The sequence below is a fragment of the Homalodisca vitripennis genome, chromosome 8, assembly GCF_021130785.1.
Source record: "Homalodisca vitripennis isolate AUS2020 chromosome 8, UT_GWSS_2.1, whole genome shotgun sequence".
NCBI lineage: Eukaryota > Metazoa > Arthropoda > Insecta > Hemiptera > Cicadellidae > Homalodisca > Homalodisca vitripennis.
The window spans coordinates 132,116,933-132,139,807 of NC_060214.1; the positions used below are offsets into that span (position 1 = coordinate 132,116,933).

The following is a 22,875-nucleotide window of genomic DNA, read 5'->3' on the forward strand; positions in this document are numbered from 1 at the left end:
TATTATAGGTAGATAGTAAAAAAATGAATTTTTATAAACTATATTTTTTAAATCAATATTACTTAAATATGTATTTAAACCATGTTTTTTCCGTTAAGTCCAAATTATTATTCAATAAAATGTTTGTATTCTAAAGAAAATGGAACAATTGAATTCCCTGAAAATTATTAACTAAAAAACACATTTTTATACGTTTACCTTAAACGTGATAAAAAAACACATTGCCATTTTCACACGTATTACAATAAACTTTGATATACATTTCTACATTTATGTTGATTACATTAAACTTTCAAATGGGTTTTCTCTACGGTTCTACATATACTAGATAGTGTGTATATTCAATTAAATTATAACGTTGACCTTTAGTCATAAAACATTTATATATCATTTATATATATATATATATATATATATATATATATATATATATATAAGTTAAATTATATCAATTATAGATTTAAAACTTTACACATTTACTTACATTTGCCTCAAACTTTAGACTATAAATTGAGATTAATGAGATTGATGGATTAACTTTACTACAATGAAGTTGATAAATCTCTTTACATGACTGCAAAAGACCATACAGCTGAAACATACAAACAAGACAATCGCATTTTGTATATATATATATATATATATATATATATATATATATATATATATATATATATTTAAAGAAACATAAATATGGAACACTAACATGAAATTGTATACGGATTCTTATATTGTTTTTATGTCTGTCTGTCGTTTTAATAACATATGGTATTTTGAAAATGTTCATGTTCATTAGTTTAAAATTTGTTTTGCTGGTTAATATTCAAAATTACCTAATATTTCGTATTAATTTATAAATTTATTTTGATTCAATTTTCCAGTATATCATTCCTAAAGAGTTAAATTTTAGCAAACCATTTATAAATGTGCAAGACGTTAAATATAGTTTGAATTTTCGTTACCAATATTAGCTGACTTTAAAGTTTTTCTCACTTATCCTTTTTTTTAAGTATACCAACCTACTTAATCACAAATAGCGATAAACAACATATGTGTCACTAAGGCACTTCAAAGTCCCGACCTTTAAATGTTGGAAAACCAATAATAAGAAAGCACTAAGGGCCTAATTTGAGAACATATTATAGTGTCCTGGTACCTATGTAAGAAGTGCACATTTCCTTAATTTGTGGTGGCAACAATTTAGGTTTCTTATTTTCTGTTTCACGAATCGATGGAAAATGTGCAGAAAGATCCTGTTTCCTTAACAATTTAGGTCAATTACAGTCTTTAGGTCACTTTACAATTTAATATCGGACTGGATGTGCAGTAAAACAGAGCCGTTTTAAAACGTGAATTGAGGGCTGTGTTAGTTTAGTTACCGGGGTAAATTAAAAACTTTGTTGGAGATAAAGTAGAATATATTAATCCGTAATGAACGTAAAATAATATATCATTGAAAGAGAGAGATGCTGTATTTCTAGAATTCCGTTTTTAGTACTATCATTTGTTCCAGTTTAAAAAGCAGAGCGTTTACCATAGCTCATCACTTAAGGCGTGGAAGGATGATAAATAGAATAATTTCGTTTTATATACATAATGTTTAAGATTCAGTTTAATTTACAAGCTAGACAATTGCAGTTGTAACACTAATGAATACGAATTTGATTATGTTCAACATAAAATTGTGAAATACAATAAAGTCCTATACATAATGTATTTTCTCATGTGTGAATTAAATAGTTGCTCACAAATACTGGTATAAATTAAAAATGTATATTATTGAAGAAAAGTATAATTTGCAGTTAATTAGGATCTTTATCTAGTCTTATTATATTCTTAACTCGTTAACGAATGATGCTGAATGGTGACAGTTGGAATATTAATCAAAAATTATATACATAAATCAGTGCCTCAGCTCAAAATAAATTATGACTTTAAAAAATGTTTACATTTTATTTATTTTCTAATTATTGTTAGTAAATTTTAAAATAATAAAATTTTATAAACATAAGATGGTATTAAAATTTGTTAGCTGTTCAAAGTAATAGTGTATACTTTTTACTATATAATAACGTACCAGACCATGTCACAAGAGTAACCGTCATATAATTTTTAAGCATTTTGTTAAATTTGGATTGTAAGATTAGAATTTTAAAAGTACTGTAGCCTACGAGTATTTCGGCTTTACTGTAGAGATTGGCTTAGTCAATTAGCGGATTTCCAGCTGTAACTACCAACTATATATACACACACTATACATATGGGATAGATATCTTTAAGAAACTCAAATAAAACAAAGCTATACTTTATAAATAACTTATAGTAAGGTACTATAAGAACTTTATCTTCCATCTTCCATGTTCTGATTAGAGCAGGGGTTCCCAAACTTTTTTGTACCACGCCCCCTCTGGTTATTTGGAGACCCCCCCACGCCCCCCTACACATATCAATAATTGTACGTATGGTGAAAATTTAAACAAGTATTACATGAAAACGAATATAATAACTGATACAAAATTTAACATTGTAACACAGATACATTTTCAATTTAAGGAAGGTGAAACAATAGGCCTACCTACTTACAAAAACAAAACATAAAATCTAATTTAGTGAGATGGGGTGCGCTTGCATGTTCTGGATAAGCTGACAGATCCTGGGTTGAGTTTCAGACAAAGCACAGCGTAGGTCACTTTCGACATCAAGTTTGTTGCGGTACTTGGTTTTGATCGCCACAAGAGTTGAAAACGCTTTTTCGCACATGTATGTTGTGTTGAAAATGACAAGTACATCCGAACAGCTTTCCCTGAAACACTGGGGTAAAACTTTTAAGTACTTTAACCAAAATGAGGGCTTGTCCATTTTGTCAAAATCGTATCTTGCAACAGAGTCATTTTTTATTTCTATTCCCTCCTCTTGCAACTCTTCTGGCAGCAACTGTATGTCCATGTTGAACGGGTCAGTTGATAGTTTGTACAACTCCTCTGACAAGTTAGGAAAGTACCTGCTGAACTCCTCCTTGAGGTTCTTCAAATGGTCAATTATCAAGTTTTTCAAAAGCGGTCCTTCAAAAACGTCCTCAAAACATACTTCTTCTGAGACTGACACTACTTTGCTGAAACTTGAATAGTTGCTGGGGTTCATTGACACTTTAAGTATCCAAAGTTTTAGTTTCTCAACGTACATCTTGATGGCATCCCGATGTTTTACTATATTTGAGTCTGCACCTTGCAGTCTCAAGTTTAGGTCATTTAACGTGTCAAAAAAGTCTGATAAATAGGCCAAAATCACTTGGTTCCAGGGTTTTTGAAACTCTGCACTAAGCTCGTTTTGTTTCTACTGTGCCAAAAACGTTATCACTTCATCACGGAGTTCAAATAGTCTTCCCAACATATTGCCTTTTGATAGCCATCGTACTTCTGTATGAAAAAGCAGCGTTTTGTGATCACTTCCTAAATCTTCACACAGAATTTTAAACAGTCGAGTATTTAATGCACTGTTCTTAACGTAATTGACTACTTTAATACAAAGCTTTAAAACAGCATTGGGTTCATTAGGAAGAGTTTTTTGCTGCCAAGGCTTGGCGGTGAATAAAACAATGAATCCCAACCACATCAGCATTCTTCTCTTTGACCAACTGCACAAAGCCTGAACGAGAACCCAGCATTGAAGGAGCACCATCTGTGCATACACCAATAAGTTTTTGCCAAGAAAGTTCGTGTTTTTTAAAAAAGTCTGATACTGCTTCCATCACATCTACAGCTTTAGTAGTGGTCAACAGCTCAGTAGAAAACATCAGTTCATCCTTCATTCTTTCATTTTCAATGTAACGAACGTATACAAGCAAATGAGAGCATTGTGCTATGTCTGTACTCTCGTCAAGCCGGATAGCAAAAAACGGTGATTTTTTTATTGCATCAACCACCTGGTTTTTAATGTCCTTGGCCATATCATCAATGCGGCGTTTTACGATGTTGTCTGAAAGTGGTATTTGTGATAGCTTTTGCCTACTATCAGTTCCAAGGACAACATCGGCTGCTTTTAAAATGCAAGGTTTAACAAGCGTTTCACCAATAGTGTAACTTTTCTTTTCCTTAGCAATAATAAGAGATAATTCATATGAAGCTTCAAGCACTTTTAGAGATGACTGAGCAGCAGATCCAGTGCTATCTAACTTCAAGCGCTTTAAATCCTTAGATTTTGCAGCGAAAAACTCTTTAGGTTTGTTCTTTAAGAGGCATGTTTGGTTGACAAATGTCTCAGAAGACGATTAGGCCTCATCGCGTCATTGCTTAATACCTCATAGCAAATAACGCACTGAGGGTGATCAACATTATCTTTAAGCAAGGAAAACAAACCCATATTGAATATAATCGTCAATATACTTGCGTTTCTTTGCCGTGTTCATCTTCTCTGATTCAGCTTCACACAGAACTTACACAACACAAAAACAATTACTCCAATTCAAACGTCGCAGCAATTACAGAACACCCACAATACAACAAATACGCTGACGATAATTCAGGTTAAGCACTGTTGGCACAACGGACTGGCGAACGGACTAATTACAACGCAAGCACTGAACAAAGTGCAAGGTTATTGACATTGGATTGAAGATGCGGTGGGGGTAGTGGTAGGGGGGCGTGGTAGGGGTGGAGGGACACTCGAACTCACGCCAAGGCCAAATGGAGGTAACGGGTGGTGGGGGTCATGGATGGCGGGAGGGGAGTATTACTATGAGGAAATTATTTTTGTAATTTTTTTTTATTTATTTCATTTGGGTGTCACGCCCCCCCCTGGACTTTCTCCACGCCCCCCAGGGGGGCGCGCCCCCCAGTTTGGGAACCGCTGGATTAGAGCTTTTCATAAAAAAAACCATTTCGCTGAACCAGGTGGCAAAATATAATGCATGAAACGGTTGTTATAAAATAAGGTAAAGCCAATGTGAAGCCAAGTTCAGCTCGCGAGACCTCAAGTTTCCCGGCATGTTTTACTCATTAATAGCCAAGAAGCAGAGCCAACTTTTGCATACCGCATTTGTCACCTTATATACACTCTTTCTAGTTCAGAATATAATTTTGTTTCTGTAAAACTTGGCTTTTCTGATGTAAGCCTTGGTAAAATTGTGAACCGGGTGTTGTAGAAATATATTTTACTATCTTTACTATGGGAACTTAACATTTTTGAGTTATTAGTCTAACTATAATTGTCTTTTCTGATAAAAAAATTCAATCCCAAAGCTACTACATTTATTTTCATGCTCTATTCTGTATTGAATGATACATTTCAGTGTTTATTAGTGATTAAATTTTATTTACAAGCATTTGCAAATAGTGAAAAATCCACCAACTTAAATCCTTATTTTTAGATTGGCTATTTAGTAATCTTGTGAGGAACATTGAAACGATTAATTGATTTTTAAATTGAGTAAAATACAAATAGTACTAATGTGGAATGTCAAAAAAATCTATATTTTATCATCCATTAAAGATAATTTGTACTTTTAACCAAAATTTAATAAATCTGTCTGAAAGCATAATTCAATCTCTTATTAACTCTACAATATTTAAAACTGTACAATACCTTTTTTTAAAAAAAAAAACGAAAACTGACGTTTTTTATCGCCGATAATGTTTTTGGTTTTAGGCTACGTTATTTTATGTTAAATGTAATTAATTTTGACGTAATGCGTATATAGATCAAGTTGATTAAATTTAGTCTGTTCGATATAAATTTTTAATCTATCTGAAAAAAAGTGCCGCAAATTATTTAAAACGCGACTTGAAAACATGTATTTATTAATACATTAAGATCCTGGACCCATATACCCATCAGAACGTATACGTATTTATAAACTTTACTTGTTGAAATTTTATTTAATAACAATATAGAAACCAAACATTATTCTTTTTTGTTAAGTTCCCTTATTAAAAGCAATGCTATTTATAAGTTCGTCATAGACTAATCTTAAGCATCTGCACAAGATATTCGTATTAAACTAGCACTCGTGGAAAGTTTCAAATGAAAACTACATCTATATGGTTTCTTACAATCAACGGAAAACCGAATGTTAAGAATATTAAGTAGTTAAATACTACATTGATTCAAAACAGCACAAAGATTGAAGCTTGATAACAGTGAAAGACTCGATTCCCATGTGTATCCTAAAATCTTTGAAATTACATGATTTTGTGGCTCAGTCCACATTATAAGACGAATTGTTAGATATATTAAAATCTAGTAAGTTAAACACATTAGACACAGAAAGTCAAGCCATAGAAATATTTGAGACGATATCTTGTATTACTGGTATTAAGCACTCCACCAAGACACGATACCTGAAGCAGTTCCTTGAAGGGTGAAGTAATGCCATGAATAGGCTAGAATGCCATATTACTTGAATAATCAAAGTAGCTCCAGCGTAGTCAACTAATGTGCGTGAGTGTCACAACGCTGTTATCCATCGCTACTGACTTTTATTCCTTGATTATACAACGTTCACTAGTGTAAAACATATGTTGGATTAGTGCACATCTTGTAAAGGTATCCTAGTAACCTGTTCTACAAAGAACCATATTTTCTTAACTTAGTTTACTGCAATAAATCTCAGTTATAATGATACTCAGATAAGTTCAAAAACTATATTTATTTGTGTTACTAACCAGCTAGCTAAATGATCTATTTAAACTTAAAACAGATGATTAGAAAAAACCACTGAACTTATTCTCTGCGCATTATATAATATGTATCCTCTACATTAAGTATAATATGATAAGAAAAGATATTTTATAACTATAATTATTTTATATGTGTAGATTGAACACAAATAACGTAAGATTGAGTTAAATAGATGATGTTACACTGTGACTGTTTATCATTAGCATTAGTAATAGCTTTAATAGCTGACCATTAACAGCATCAGTAAATCTAGGCTCTGCCTGTCCGCTTTATGTCTCTTAATACGCTCACCGATAAAACTTAAAATTTGCAGGAAAATTTATTCATATTCCCATTATATATTTCGATGAAGGTAAATAAATATTATTTGCATTTTGGTGAATATTGGCACATAATGTTACGTTATTCCTAAAAGTAATTATGAAGACAACGATAAATTCTTCGACTGAAAGAAATTTGTAAACAACTGAGATATGTTATCATGTAATGTAGTAATAAAAAGGTATCCTAACGATTAGTTACTGACTTGAGGTTTGTTAAAACCCCAAGCGAAGTCTGTTACGCAAAGCGTGCTGCAGAGTGTCCCTTTATCACTAGGTTAAGATCTGTTTATTGGAATCTGATATGTTAAACTGGATCCCAGTGTTGGGAAAAAATAAATATTACACATTTAAAAGAAAATAATGTCTGTTTAAATTAGTCTGATGATTTTACGGTACTAATTTCTGTGTATCATTTATACTAGGGAATCATATTAAGTATAATAATTTCATATATTATAGATAAGTGTACAGAAACTATTGGATTTAAAAGTGGCAGTTTTCAAGAGAATGCAGTAGTGACCATACAGTGAGGTTAGGTTGGGTTAGGTTAGGTTAGGTTGGGTTGGGTTGGTTTGGGTTGGGTTAGGTGACGTTAGGTTAGGTTATATGAAGTTAGGTTAGGTTAGGTTATGTTAGGTTACGTGAGGTTAGGGTAGGTTAGGGTTGGTTATGTCAGGTTAGTTTATGCTATGCTATACTAGCATAGGCTAGGCTAGGCTAGGATAGGTTAGGATACATTAGTTTATGTTAGATTATGTTATGTTAGGTTAGGTTCGGTTCGGTTAGTTTAGGTTCTGTTAGCTTAGGTTAGGTTAGGATAGGTTAGGATGGGTTGGGGTTGTGTTGGGCTGGGATGTGTTGGCATGGGTTGGAATGGGTTGGGTTGTGTTGGGTTAGGTTTGGTTTCACTGTCCTTTTCAAGTTAAATTTTATGAAATATGACTTTCACCATTATTATAGGAAAGTGTCTTTTTACATTTATTACTTATCTAATTCCTTTGTAATACTGGTTATATTTTAATAAATATTTTTTAGTAAAACTATAATATAGTGTGATACTTATGGTTGATGGTAAGTATTGTTATACCGGTGTTTTATAAAGCTTCACACGGGTTTGATAATTCTAGAACGTTTAGTGGTAAAGACATAAAACTCGGTAGATCATAACTGCACCTTGAAAAGTACTTGTTCAAGAAACAACTTTTTTTGTCTTGTCAGGGAGATGTTTCGGAGGAATAAAAAGTACATATTAAATGAGAGCATAGGTATAGCCGTACATCAAAAGAAAGGTCTGTATTGGTAAAATACAATTCAATAACCTCGAAAGGTTCACTCCTGAAAAAGTTTGAAACATTAAAAATCTAGGTCCCCTTTGTTACATGGTGTTGCGAAAGTTAAACTAAGTAATTACATACACGACTTAATAAATAGTTTTAAAGCATTTATTGACAATCCACCTCCATTGGAGTAATTCCTATAAAGAGTTCGGCAAAGTTTCATCGTTTTAAAGTAATGAGAATGTAATTCAAAATACAGCTTAAAGCCTAAACTTACACTTCTTTTCTTTTATCATACATCTCAGCTACACAACACCCTTATAATTATGTATATTTTGCGCTACGTTTACATTAAATTATTTTACTAGAAAGATTAATTTCGCTCCCGGCTCCTTAACTATGACGAAATAGTTAAAATGTTGAAATATTAACCATTAAAAAAATTACCGAGAAATATGAAGACTTAAAAGAATACTGAGAAGCTGTTTTGCAAGTCATACATTTTTATGTGCATGCGAATCTTACAGAATGAACGGGATAACATACTATTGATTGATTGTTTTCCTGTACTTAAATACAAGAACTATGAACATAATTGTGTTTGTATATGAATGATGTTATGTTGTATTGCAATGGACATATAACTCACGTTTGCAAGGTTCGATATATATTTTAAAATATAAATACGTATTTACAGTGAAGGAAATGGAAGTAGTAAAGAAATTGAACGTTTTACACTCTCAACTGTACATGAAACAGTTTATTGCTGTAAAGGAGTTAATTTTAATTACATGTCAGAACCATAACATTCATCACTCTCCGAAGGGGAATATGCCACCGCACCGCTCGTGCTACTCGCAATTAATATTTGGCAGCGCTGGTCCAAACATTAACCAGTTCAGAGTGACTCACATGGCTGATTCAATGTTATCTTTTAATTTTTAGTTAGTTTAAAATAAATTTTTTATCCTTAGCAACAAACTTTCGTAGTTTTTCATACAAAATCGTGTGTAATAAAGTTGAAATTATTGTTATAACATTCATTGATAATGATCTTATAACAATCAATTCGTGAAACCCAATGCGCAAGCTGTCTAGGGCGTCTGAGTTATAGAAAGCGCAGGTTTGAATCCTGTCTGTGGCTGTTATACTTTTTTATTTATGAGTGCAGTAATCTTGTCAACTGTACTGACTACTCTCTTTTCTTCTGTTTCATAAGGCCAAAGATTCATGAGGACTGACAGAACAGGGTGACAAAAGAAGTCCATAAGATTAGGCATAAACAATTGTTCATAAATATGTTCTACTTTTTGTTTACTAAATTTAGGTTTCAAAACTGGAGCCAAGACAAGAATATTAAACAATCTAGAACTTATATTGTAAATTTTTTTTTAAATTTCAAACCAGCGTAATTTTTTAAAGAGAACTTTTTCAGGTCATATTTGCGGTATTGCGGTATCTAATAATAAAGAACAATATGTCACGTACTACTCAACCTATGTTGTAATTAACGATCTCCCTCTTCTTTCTTGCAGGCCAACCCCCTGACACTGCAAAAAATATTAGTTACTTCAAAAATTAGATTTATAGGTTCTTTGACGTCTTTAAGAATAGTGGACAGTATATAATAAATGTAAAAATAATTTTAAACGTAAATTTTGCGTATCACTAACCTTCGTTGAGACTGGAAGTGGCGGAGGGCGCACCCTCTCCCTGTAAAGCAGGTTGATGTGGCGATGACTAAAAACTCTCGCGGTATAGTTAATATTTTAAAAATTTCAATATACAGAGATAAAAATACTACTGAAACCTTAGTAAGTATATAAGTGATAATGTAATGTTTATCGGAACGGGAATCGCCGATTTGACTTAATAAGCCATTGAAGCGCTTCTGGTAGGTTTGTAGGAAACTATGTCTTTAGTTATGGCGATAGATAGAATGATAATTGGAAAGCATTAGTTAGACCAGGCCTGTGAATATCGATTTTAAATATATGATATGATGTTGGTGAAATTGTAAAGAAAATGTAAGACTAAAAAAAGGACTCTATATAAATAAAGCAGGTAAACGGCACAGGTGCAGTAGTGATGTACCAAATGTTATTACTTTACCAAATTTTATTTTTACTATTTATTTTTTACTGCAATCGTTCGGGAATTGCCAAGACTCTGCAGGAAATTTTACACACTGTATATGTATTGTCAAAATATAGATTTTTCATATCACAAAAATATTTAGTTTTTAGTAATAAGTATCATCTTAAATGACATTTATTTCTGTTGAATAATTATTATCTAATCTTAGTAAATGTATAAATTTCCCCGCAATTAAATCATTACAACATTAATCTATTTTTGGTTATATTATAACAAAATACATTTCCTAAGAAAAATATAATATCAGGTAAATCTTAATGTTACTGAAGGGTTTGGTTGGAAAATAAACACGACGAGGATATTCTTAGGGCTCTGTATTCCAAACACAATACTACTGTTATTCAAATGTTCCCTTGCGACACTTATACCTCCACTAGACTCCTCTAGATAATTTAGCTTTGATATGTTTGCACACTAAGTAGTTGCTGTAGATATTTTGCCACTGTAATAATAACACGTAATTAAAAATGTACACTCATTTATAATAACACATATATTTTACTTGTTAATAATAGGCCGGATCCTCATGTAAGCTTTTATCTGCTAGTCCACATACGACTTCATAATGATGAAGCGGTAATCCACAAATGGATTAAAAGGATAAAAAATCCTTAATCCACAAATGTGTACAAGGTAGATGGTGCTACGGTAACAGACGGGATTAGAATCCACGCCATATCTATCACAAATCTAAGGTCCGACATCATTCTTGCTAATGCTTCAATGTAATGTAAATGAATGCAAAACTTTATCAATAATATTTTACTGTCACTCCCTGGCTAAGTAAGCAAATTAAATTTTATTTTTTATTTTAGATTTTTATGTTTTTTTTTTATTTATTCCTCTATTTCCCAGTGTTTCATTACATTTACTGTTCATTTTTTATTTTAGTAATATTATATCAACGTTGATGTAAAAGGTGATTTGTATCTGCTTTAAGTTTGTAGTAAATTAGTGCCATAATACTGTTACACGCAGAGGATTAAATTCACTTAGAGGGAAATGAGTAAATGTTGTAAATTAGCCCATTAAAAACATCTTATGCTGAATGACATTCCTCTTCCTGTTTATAAAAGAACGAAATTAACTCTTTCAAATGGCGCCTAATTATCTCTTCTTGATGATTGTGAGAGGGAAAATTTAATGTTTAGGGTGTCTTGCGGGCAAGCAGATATTATTGAGAAAATCGAAAAACGTTTAAAGATAGGCTTCGCTAATTTTTAGTCTAGAATTGTTTATAGGAATATGAAGGAAAGAGAGAATACATTTTATTTGTACTTACAAGCAGCTGATGTTGATGACAGTAAAGGTTTATTACCCAATGAGGCATGTAGGTAGAATTTTATTTGTACTTACTAGAAACTGGTTTTTACGATAACTAATAAAGATTCTCTAACCAACGCGCTATGTAGGTGAATTTCTATGTCTAACTTAGTAGAAACTGAGGTTTTCGACAAGCAGTAGAGGTTTATCACCCAATGAGGCATGTAGGTAGCATTTTATCTATACTTACCAGCATCTGATACTGGCGACAAACAGTGGAGGCTCGCTACCCAATGAGCCGTGCAGACAAGTTTCTCTCTCGCTTCACCGATTACCAGTGACTAATGGATTCATGTCATAGACAGATGCTAAAACCGCGATGTCATTAGCCGTACAAAAACAGTTTTAAATCCAATTTCCCTCTATATTTTAAAAAGTGGGTACGTATTATTATTTGTGTTAATATGTCTATATTTATTTCCATACGAATATTTGAAATAACGTTACCATAATTGAAATATATTTCTATTACCTTTTTAAAAAATGCAAGTAATGGCATGTTACGTTTACTGAGACTTATTCGTCGGCTGTATACAAGTAATATCTATCGCGTGCTTGATATTAATCTGTTTTGTTCCGAGAGCGATATTCTAAAAAATGAATTGCCCTTTAGACTTTACATTTTTAGACATGGAACATGTTGATTGATTATGATACGTGACACTCCATGGGGTACTCCTGAGCTTTAGCGAATATTGTTTTGCAATACGGGAATCCATTATAATTGTTGTATCGATAAATTTTCAGAATAAATTAATCTGTGTAGAGCTTGCGAGTTTAATATGCGGCGTAAATATTTGCAACGCAGTTAATAAAAAAGACAATCATTCCGAGAATTAAACATTCGGCCATTTCATTAAGTAAGTCTTATAGGCCTAGAAATTATTATTTGTGCATAAATATAGGTAAAAATGTGTTCTGTTGCCTACATCTTGCATATAAAATATCTTTAGTGTTCTAGAAATAAAAACTTGATCATGAGGTTGCAACTTGAAACACGTGTTGCTTTGCTATGTGTACGTTACGTTTAATAGTTTAAGGCTTAGTAACTTAAATAGATTTAAATATTATATATTGTAAAGTAAAATATTGGTGGTGAAACCCTATACGATTATTTCAATAGGGATGAACAAAAGAATATTTAATATCAGGATTCTTATTGTAAAAGTGAAAGTAAATAACAAAAAACATAACTTATTAGTTTAAATCGGCATAATACTTAATGCCTAAATATAATAAATTAATTAGTAATTAAAATAAATAGTATACAATACTTCGGTACATACATTTTGTCCAGTACGGCAGTCGTGCTCAAGACTAATCTATTTCCTCAGTTTAACCATTGAATTCCCCAAAATGTATTACAAACTTTACATAGATCAAAACTAATCATTAGAATACAATTCTATAATATAAGTAAAAATAACTATAATGACATTGATTACAACAGATTTGCAGGTAATAATTCCACATATAGTTTGCGATATAGGATGCAATATACTTTTCATATTATGTATACTTATTGAACAAAATGGATTTGCTGAAATCATTGTGCAGTTTTAACTGATATTTTTTTATATAAATTTTATAGAAGAGATGGTGTTAAGATGATGTTTAAAAGATAGATAATGTAACATTTGGACACAGCTGTTGTTAAGAGGGAATCAATGTTGATCTCTACTCCGCCTGTCTTATCTGCGTTAACAACACATAACAACGTTAACAACTCTAAACCGATAGCTTTGTCTGTGTAAGACCAATTGTAACCGACTGGAAAATAACAACGGTACAACTTGTTGATTTAACTTCAAATGTTTGCTTATATTATTATACATTTTGCTGTAGAGCGTTAAAACCCATTGCTGAATAACCACAGTTCCAGGTATTATTGTTAATTAATCAAGAATATCTCTTCTACTTCTTTTAATTTTCAGATATAAAATTGAATATTTTGTTTTTAATTCCCACTTTGTTACTGTGCAGTTTCGTGTAAGCGTGATATTATTTATCGTTCATTATAAACATTTAACTTCAGTTTGCGTGATTAATTTAGTAAGTGCATTTTATATTCTCTAAGCATCAACGCTTTTCCTTTTCTGTTCCGTTTGTAAGCTTCTTTGATTCTATATGTTTCATGCGTGACAGTAAAAACAGTTACCAGTTATATACCCAATGTTTACATCAGTCTTTCCTCATAAACTGGTATATTTTAAAAGATATTAATAATAAAACAATTTTAGCGATACAAAATTCACTTTAAATACGTCACTAAATTTAGACTATTTATTAACCAGTGGAATTTTATTGAGATTTAATCAATTGTATAGGCTAGTAGGTGTTTCCTTATTTTTATTCATTCAAATTTTTATTGTAGAATTTAATGGAACTTCAAGTTATATACATGTTTTTCAGGTAGTGTAATGAAAAATTAGTTCAATTTAACGTTGCTATTATAGTTACACCTAATAAGGATGTAACCATGTGAAAGTTAGCTTTGAGATTCTTTGTCGCCAAAGTTCTTTGGATCTCTTCAGACGAACATGACTCCAGATTTCGGCAGGGTCAAAAACCAGACGCTGCATTAAAATTAAGGTGAACTGGAGCGAAATTAAACCTAAAAACTGTAGGAAGTTACGCACATAAGATTGCAAGTTTCTACTGCCAGTAATTGCATTTTAAAAGAATGTGATGACACTAAAAATCTAAACATTTTATTTCCTTATAAAAAGTACTCCTAAATGAATTTTATAATAAGAAAATCCCAAAACATTTAGTGTTCTTTTAAAATGAAAAATATTTTAATCCTCCGTATAAATCCTTCAACTATTGCAATATTATGGCTCTTGATTGATATAAGAAACCAGATTGTAAGAACACAAACTTGAACGCAAATTATGTTTTATACATTTATCAATGTTATTGCGTGACGATTATATATTTTTGCACAACGTAACATAAGAAGTCGTTTTATTATGAGACTCCTAAATGTTATGAGAACGCTTCTTATAATATAATAATAAGATAGAAGAACGCCTCACCACGTGTTACGTAAATCGTTTTGCTGAAGTCGCAAACAAAAATTATAAGTCTATAGTTAATTTCAATCAAGCTTCATGTAATATATGTCCCAAGTTTAAATATCATATGATTGTACTAAGTTTGGTTTTGTTTTTTTCCATTTTTTTATTTATTCTACGATATTTTTCAAATTCAAATTGTTCCCTCACAATTAATCAAATAATAAGGGGAGACACACATCAATATGATACTCTATGTTGCTTATAAACAAACAAAACTTTGTGCAAATATTACATTGCAATATTTTACTTTTTTATCGACGTAACCTGCAGATTGGCAGATAGACAATTCTGTATTGTAATGCATTTATTTAGCTGCGTGAATAAATGATTTCTCTTATGTTCAGTGAATAAAACAGTAAGAGATCATTTTTCGCATATTAGGTATAATGGCGAAAAATAAAACAATAGCTTCTTAAGGACAACAACAGTAAAAACTATATATGATAAACATTTCTGAAAAAAAATCAAAAACACTAAAAAACATTTGTATTAGAAATTTGCAATTTATGCACCTATTTCATTGTATACATCTATACCAAATATTCTAAAATGTAAATAAAACCCTAATATTGTACAACTTATGTATGCACACTACACAAATATAATTTCAACATCAATTATTAATTAACTAAACATATTAGCATATGAACATATGAAGAGTTGAAAAACATAGTTAGGTAATTTTTATATCAAACGGTTTTATATATCCGAGTAGCCTCTAGTATGGAACGCTAACGATATTAACGTCAAACGTAATTAAGACTCAGATAGAACCTGAAACGTGTAAACAGCGACCTAACGAAATTGACAACCATTAGCAGGGAGTATGTGTTGTGATGTAAATTATCTCTCATATTTCTTGAAACCAATCCTGGAATTTATTCTAAGAAATAAATTAATAGATAGCAATGCGAATTTTCGAGTAAGTTGAAATTGCAGCGAATTTTATTTGTAAATTAATTTGTAATGGCTAAAACACATAAAACAGACCGATAAATAAAAAAATATTATTGACGTGACAACGTCTTAAATTAGGTTGCGGGCTCGGAGTCACTCATGAAAAAGTGTAACGCCCGGTTAACGTTACGATGCCCGTCCAGTGGGTCCGCCGCACGGGATCCGCACGGGATAAAGCAGATAACTGTGGGTTCGCCGCACGGGATAAAGCAGATAACTATGTTTATTCGTCCATTTTACAACAACTACAAACAATAAAGGTAAATAATTGTACACTGATATTTCATTATCGTAAACTATGATTGATTGATTAATTGTTAGATTGACACAAAAGTTGAGAAACTGAGTTTATAGTAGGTTATGTCATACTATTGACAAATGTTGATTAGTGTTAAGTAAATTATTAGTTTAAATCACTCTGCAATCAATCGTAATTCAGTCGATTGAGAAGAAACAGCGCGTATTGCTAGTCAAACATTTAAAAATAACAAATTATAACCTCTCTAACCTGTCACAACAGTGCGACCAAACAAACGAACTAAACCGACCAATCACCCCGCGCGGAGTTAGAATTTAACTGTGTTTAGCAAGAATTTCAAATTCCAATTTTAGTAAATGTTTTATTCAACTTTACCATTTACAATAACAAATTTGAATTAATTTCAAATTTATGTACAATGTTTTAGTAAACAAAATATATTTCTATAGTTAAAATTTGTGCAATTCTTATTTTCATTCAATTCCTTGTTTCCTATTGTGCAATTTAATAATATTCATATCAATAAATATTCTACCGAGAAAAAGGGACGTTGTCACGTAAAATCTTCGCCCGTAAAACCGACTTTACAGGCAACCATAATTTTTTTTATATCAAACTAGTTGAACTGGAAAAATAGATTAAATGTCACCCTTTTTTATACAAATAATCGGTACTTGTATGGCTGGCTGTCTGGAGCTGATTTACATTAATTTATGTTTCGGACTAAGAAAAAATGTGATCTGAGATAATGGTGTTTAGCCTACTTTATACTTATTGTGACCTTGACTAAAACCAGCGTTACTAAAAATACATTCTTTACTATACGAAATTCCTGCATCAAGTTCCATAAATACCAAAGTTTTGTGCTTATACAATAAACATCGGCTTCTGGCTTCAACTTTAATGCCATTTATAATATTATTCATATATAAACAATATTTTCTATGTTTTATTTAGTAAATATTGATTATTCTTGTTAAAACAAAAAGTATATTTAAAATTATAAGGAATATATACTTAAAGAAAGTGACTCTTATTTATTCAAATGATCCGCACTAGAAAGTTTCATACCCTAGCCTTGTATTTCTATAACATTGCCAAATATATGTATATATATATATATATATATATATATATATATATATATATATACATATATATAAATAATTGTAAATTTGTATAAATAATTGTACAAAATATTATATATATATATATATATATATATATATATATATATATAAGTTATACATATATATATTTTTTTCTCAACAAATAATCAAAGTAATTTATATAAAGTGTTTAAAATACAGATAAATATTTATATTTAAAAAAGATTTCTGCACTTAAGAGGAGTTGAGAATTATGTCCGTCAATATGATTTATTTATGCAAATACATACAATTTTTAAAATTTCACTTACAAACTTAGTTATTAAATAGGCAATATTTACATACTATTGCTTACGTTGAGATCTTAGAAGCTGGAGGATTTAGTGGATAAATATTTACATATAAAGAAATAAGAAAGTAGGTCTCATTAAAGTAGAAACCGGTATTCCTATTCCGTGATCCCTGAATTATAGACTTGAATTCCTTGACACCTGCCCCTGAGTGATACGTACGTGTTTTCACGTTCAGAACTGCTGCATCTCTGCACGCCTGACAGCTGCAACATACACATTAACCTCATTGTATTTATCTGAACTACTACTATTCCATAGTAGTGCTGTTTAATAGTTACTACACTCTGCTGGTCACTTACAGAACTATCACACAAATATGTGGTGTATTTGTAACTGGACGTTAAAATCAGGATATTATGGTTTTGTACTTTTTTTCTACCGAAAACGAAATTAATAGTTCAATTGTGTTTATTTTCTACTTTTTTGGTTTAGTCGGTATGCAATGAATTATTTTTAATAGTTGTGAGGAAGTTTTATCAATTTTATATTTACCAAGTGTGTTGTTGTAAATTAGGCATTCAGTAGTCGTGGTGAGAAATTATACTTTATTTAAACCGTGCAGCAGCTTTTCGAACGAGAAATACACCCAGTAGTAGCCTTAAAAATACCGTTTAAAACTAGACAATTAAAGGATTAAATCGAAACATACGACTATGCGATACTTGAGCATTGTAAAACCCAACAAGCGGAAAGGTCAAAGACATATGTAGTTTGGTTTAACGACGAAACTATTATGAATTGAACTACATGTCCTGGACATTTCACATTCTTCAGTAAAGAAAGACTTTAGTAACACTACGTTTAAATATCTGCCATCTTGTTTCTTCCTTAGGATCATTAACGTAATAAACTGCAGAAAACACAATAAACATATTTTCTGTTATTGACAATTACTGTAACCGAACTAAAATACAGTTTATAACAGGTATTTTCTGCCCGAACAATAATAAAAATACTACTCTTTTGTTGTTGTCCCTGACTAATACTTGCCATAACTATAAGCGCCTTACAAAAAATTAACTAGCTTGCACTTCGTGATAGTTTAGTTAACAAAATGTAATCGATATCAGATTGCAGATCTCGAATTGTGGAGTTACTGATTTCTTGTATCACTAAACGATTGCAAATGAACAGTAAATCGGTTTTTTACGCAATATAAAGGTGATCGTAGAAAGTTCTAAGTATTAGTGCGGAACATTACTTAGAAGTTTTCAAAACGTTCGCAGTTTTTCAACCTAATAATAATCTAGTAATTTCTTGGAGCTTTAACAATTGTGCCCCTTATATTATTAAAATGCTCCATAATTTATATGAAAATACTTGTACTAGTTTATATTGTCACTCGAACTATAAACACCTAAAAAAATTACTTCTTACTACCTAATAAACGAGACATTTAATAAATTAAATACTGGACGATTACTCCTTAGTTTATTTCAATGCTGAATTTTACATTTTTTAGGAGTATGTAAAACATAACAAAAGATGTGGATTCCTGTAAACAAAATCGAAAAAATGTATTTCAGTAACATGTAACCATGGTAAAATAATGTGTCTTTTAAATAATCAAAAGTAAATATTAACTGTGAATAAGGGAAATAGTGTTGCAATACCCCTGATAATCAGATACAAAATTAAATACTAGTTGATATTCCAAATGTAAGTAAGTCGGAAAATACTCTATTGGGAAGTGTCACTACTCAACGTATAATTGAATTAGGCTAAATGTTAAGGATTGATTGGTTTCACTACCGAAGTTATATATTGCAAACAATTAGGGGTTATCTCGACCATTTAATAATCACTATGACATATTTCAATATTGCAAGAATACACTGGGGGTTGGTAAAAAAAATAAACAGTTAAAAGCCTAGGTCCCAGAATTCAAAGCACAATATTACTATTATTTAAATAGTTTCTAGGGAATATTCTGACGTTTTTATATACATAAAGCTTAGTATCTCAATAACTTTTGTTACCGTTTCATATAAAAGCATCATGGAGTGACGCGTATTACCAATATGACAGTTACAAGAGGGAAACCTACACATGAAGGGATAGAATGAAGTGGCGTGAATACATGGCAGTATCATAAATGTAGTTTTGTCATTGTCTGAAACATCTGTAAGGGTTTAAAAATTTATTTTTAGCTAGACTTTTTGTTAATCCAAATATTTTTTTATTTCATAGTCTGATAAAAATACAAAAACGAAGAACGCATGTTAAATTTTTTTCATTTGTTTTTTAGTCTAAAGTGTTAATATATATATATATATATATATATATTTATATATATACATATACACACACATATATATATATATATATATATATATTTGTAACTGCATTATGGCTTTCTATTTTGTAATAGACATATTCTATTATTAATACGTAAGTACGGATAACTACTTTAATATTAACAATTTTACTATAAATTTAATTTTGTAGAAAACTTGGTAAATGCTTTTTATGTTACCAGCAAAATAAGAGTAATGTAAGTAACAATTATATAGATTTACAGTTTTCCAGATAACCTAGAGCTTATTGAAAATTTAATATAGTTTATCATTGAATTTATTATTATTTAATCTACTTTTTTATAACTAGATTGTGGCTTTCAATTTGTAAAAGAGATATTTAATTATAATACCTAACTACGGATAGCTCCTTTAATATTAATCATTTCGCTATAAAATTTGATTTTAGGTAAACTTGATAAACGCTTTTTATGTTACTAGCAAAATAAGGTTAATATTATTACCAAATATATTGATTTAAAGTTCAACAGATAACCATGAGCTTATTGGTACTTTAATATAGGTTATCATTTAATTAACCATGAGCTAATTGCTACTTTAATATATGTTATCATTTAATTTGTTGTACCTTTTATAATCATATACCTGTATATCGTTTTTGCATTTTGTACTCAAATTCAGCCTGGATAATATTAAAAGTTATCAAATTCTCATATTATAGACCAATCCCCTTCTATTGCCTACCTTATTTACGGAAAATAAAAAGTCATATAAAGTCTCCCCTCCACATCTATATACTTCAATAATTATTCTGGATCCAAATATCTGTACTTTTTAGTATAAAATCTAAATCTTACCTTTTAATGAATAATAATATACAGGAATTTGAACATTTATCCCTAAATAATCACTTGTTAGTAAGTTATCTAAAGTACTGAACTGGATAAACTAATGAAGCTCCTCACCCCTGGAACAATGGAGGAGATCCCTCCGTTAATGACTTCACTAACTTGGATGATGAAATTCGATTATTTAAATGTATAGGATTAACTAAACTGTGGATCATTAAAAATAGTAACAAAGCGTTAGAAAATATTTTCCATAGGCGGTAACAGTGCTATGCATTATTAATTTAAATTGAATATATCAATGAATTCTTTTAAAAACTTTTCTTGGATAATTTTACTTAGGAACATATAATTTTATTTTAATCTAACTTATTAAATGTGTATATACCTTGAACACTGTTATAACTTTACACAGAGGTTTTTCACACTATATCGTGTAATGCTGTATTCTTAAAGGTATTATGTTATATTACACTGCACGCTTATATGGCTGAGTGTAAGCAAAGGTTAATAACCGAGAAGGCTTGCAAAATTATACATCTGTATGTCAGCACGATATCTCGAGATTAAATTAACCAAAACTGACTATCATTCTTCTATATAGGCAACAATGAGTTCGATGATTATCAATGCCATTCGGTCTTGGGCTGACTTTTCGGAGGAATTAAAAAAAAGGTAAAGTAAGGAATGTCTTATTTTAAAAGATTAGGTTAGGATTGAGAAGCCTTCCCTAACCTTGGACACGAAACGCGTAAAGCTTATTAACTTACATTTTAGAATTATTTTGAATTTTTATATCGTTAAATGGGCTGGCACTATTCTTCGTAAAAGTGTCTGTCTGCTTGTCTTCAACATACTATTCCAAAAAAATTAATCAGTAATTACCGTACAACTTTGCATGTTGATACACTTGTATATAACAAATACCAAGTTTAATGATGATGAACATGTTTTTCAATTTGCTGAGCGTAAAAGAAGCAAGTTAAACCTTATAGGAATACCTAATTACATACGTATATTTCATGTACTGTACATGTAAGTGTGTTTCCTACATATGAAATAACTGTGGTGGGATGAGTTATTCAATATTCGAATATATGCAAGTAGTTCAGATGAAGAGGTTTTCTCATTGTAACAACAGTTGCGCACATGAGTAAAATGGTGCAAGAAGTTCGTTTAGAACGTTTTCCTCTTCAATGTTTTGTATCTTATTATAAGGACGTGTACTTCAGATTCCAGGAATAAATCTGTTCGAGCAATATTAAAATTGCAGCTTAACTCTATATTTGCACTGAATCAATTACTTCCACCTTCGACGCTGCATTAAGCGGAAGGTGACATGCAGCTTAACTCAATATTTGCATTGCATCAACTACTTCTACTTTAGTTACGTCATGTGAGGAAACTCTCTTCCTCCGTAGTGCTTTGGTATTGTGTCTCTTATAAAACATGGCAGTATCATTAATTGTGCACTTAATGAGACATCAAGAGTGTATCTTCATCTAAACTGCACTGGATAGCAGAATTTTAACTGAGCTCCTTTGCAGTCTATGTTTCCTCTAGTGTTGAAACGAAGCAACGAGTTCGTCTTGAACGTCGAATTTTTGTGGATTTCTTTAGACAGACGTAGACTCCAGATGTCATGAGACAACCTATCTACCAGCATAATATTTCAGACGCTGTACAAAGTCGAAATTGGTATGGAGCTTAAATCAATAAGGTGTTTATTTCAAAACCAAGTTCTATTCAAAATGATTACATGTATATGACAGTATAAAGCAAACGTATATAGTTAGGAAAATTACAGTGAGTACAAAATGTAATCGCAAACCTGTGGAGCAAGGGGTTTCTTAACCTTATCTTCTTTATTAATCACAATCTCTTAATTGCTGTTCTTGCCTTTCACAGACAGCGTCTTTCTCTTTATCTAAATTGAAATGTTTATTAAACCACTCTAAATTTGTTTACAGAAAATATAATTTAAAAAAAATAAAGATTCATCTTACCTTAAAAATACATACACTTTTGACAACTTGTATGATAAAGGGTACATTTATTTTCAGTAAGATTCTTAAGATTGAAAATTTTATCTTTTAGTCGTTTCATAGTCTTGATTATTGTTAACTTTCAGGTCCAAATCCGCAATGAAATAATACTGAATGACGTGTTCAATACATTTCTTTCAAGAGTTTTAATTTACTTTTTACAATAATAAAGTAGTAGCTCAAGTATACAGACTTCACCTTATGTTGGTAA

At 30.8% G+C, this 22,875-nt stretch overlaps 2 protein-coding genes across 2 annotated transcripts in view; both read right to left on the reverse strand.

Annotated features, from left to right (window-relative positions):
- Positions 1–2,601: 2,601 nt before the first annotated feature.
- On the reverse strand, positions 2,602–3,183 carry LOC124368377 (protein FAM200A-like). Its single transcript, XM_046825663.1, has one exon. The coding sequence runs from the start codon at positions 3,181–3,183 to the stop codon at positions 2,602–2,604; it is 582 nt and encodes a 193-aa protein (XP_046681619.1).
- Positions 3,184–3,333: 150 nt separating this feature from the next.
- LOC124368378 (protein ZBED8-like) overlaps positions 3,334–22,875 on the reverse strand; it is a 42,349-nt gene continuing 22,807 nt past the window's right edge. Inside the window, 2 exon segments of the mRNA XM_046825665.1 lie at positions 3,334–3,564; positions 3,566–3,975. Of these exon segments, the coding sequence (XP_046681621.1) occupies positions 3,334–3,564; positions 3,566–3,975 (641 nt within the window).

Bases quoted from the DNA above. Each gene is read 5' to 3' on its own strand.
- LOC124368377 (XM_046825663.1), bottom strand. From the start codon at position 3,183: ATGTACGTTGAGAAACTAAAACTTTGGATACTTAAAGTGTCAATGAAC.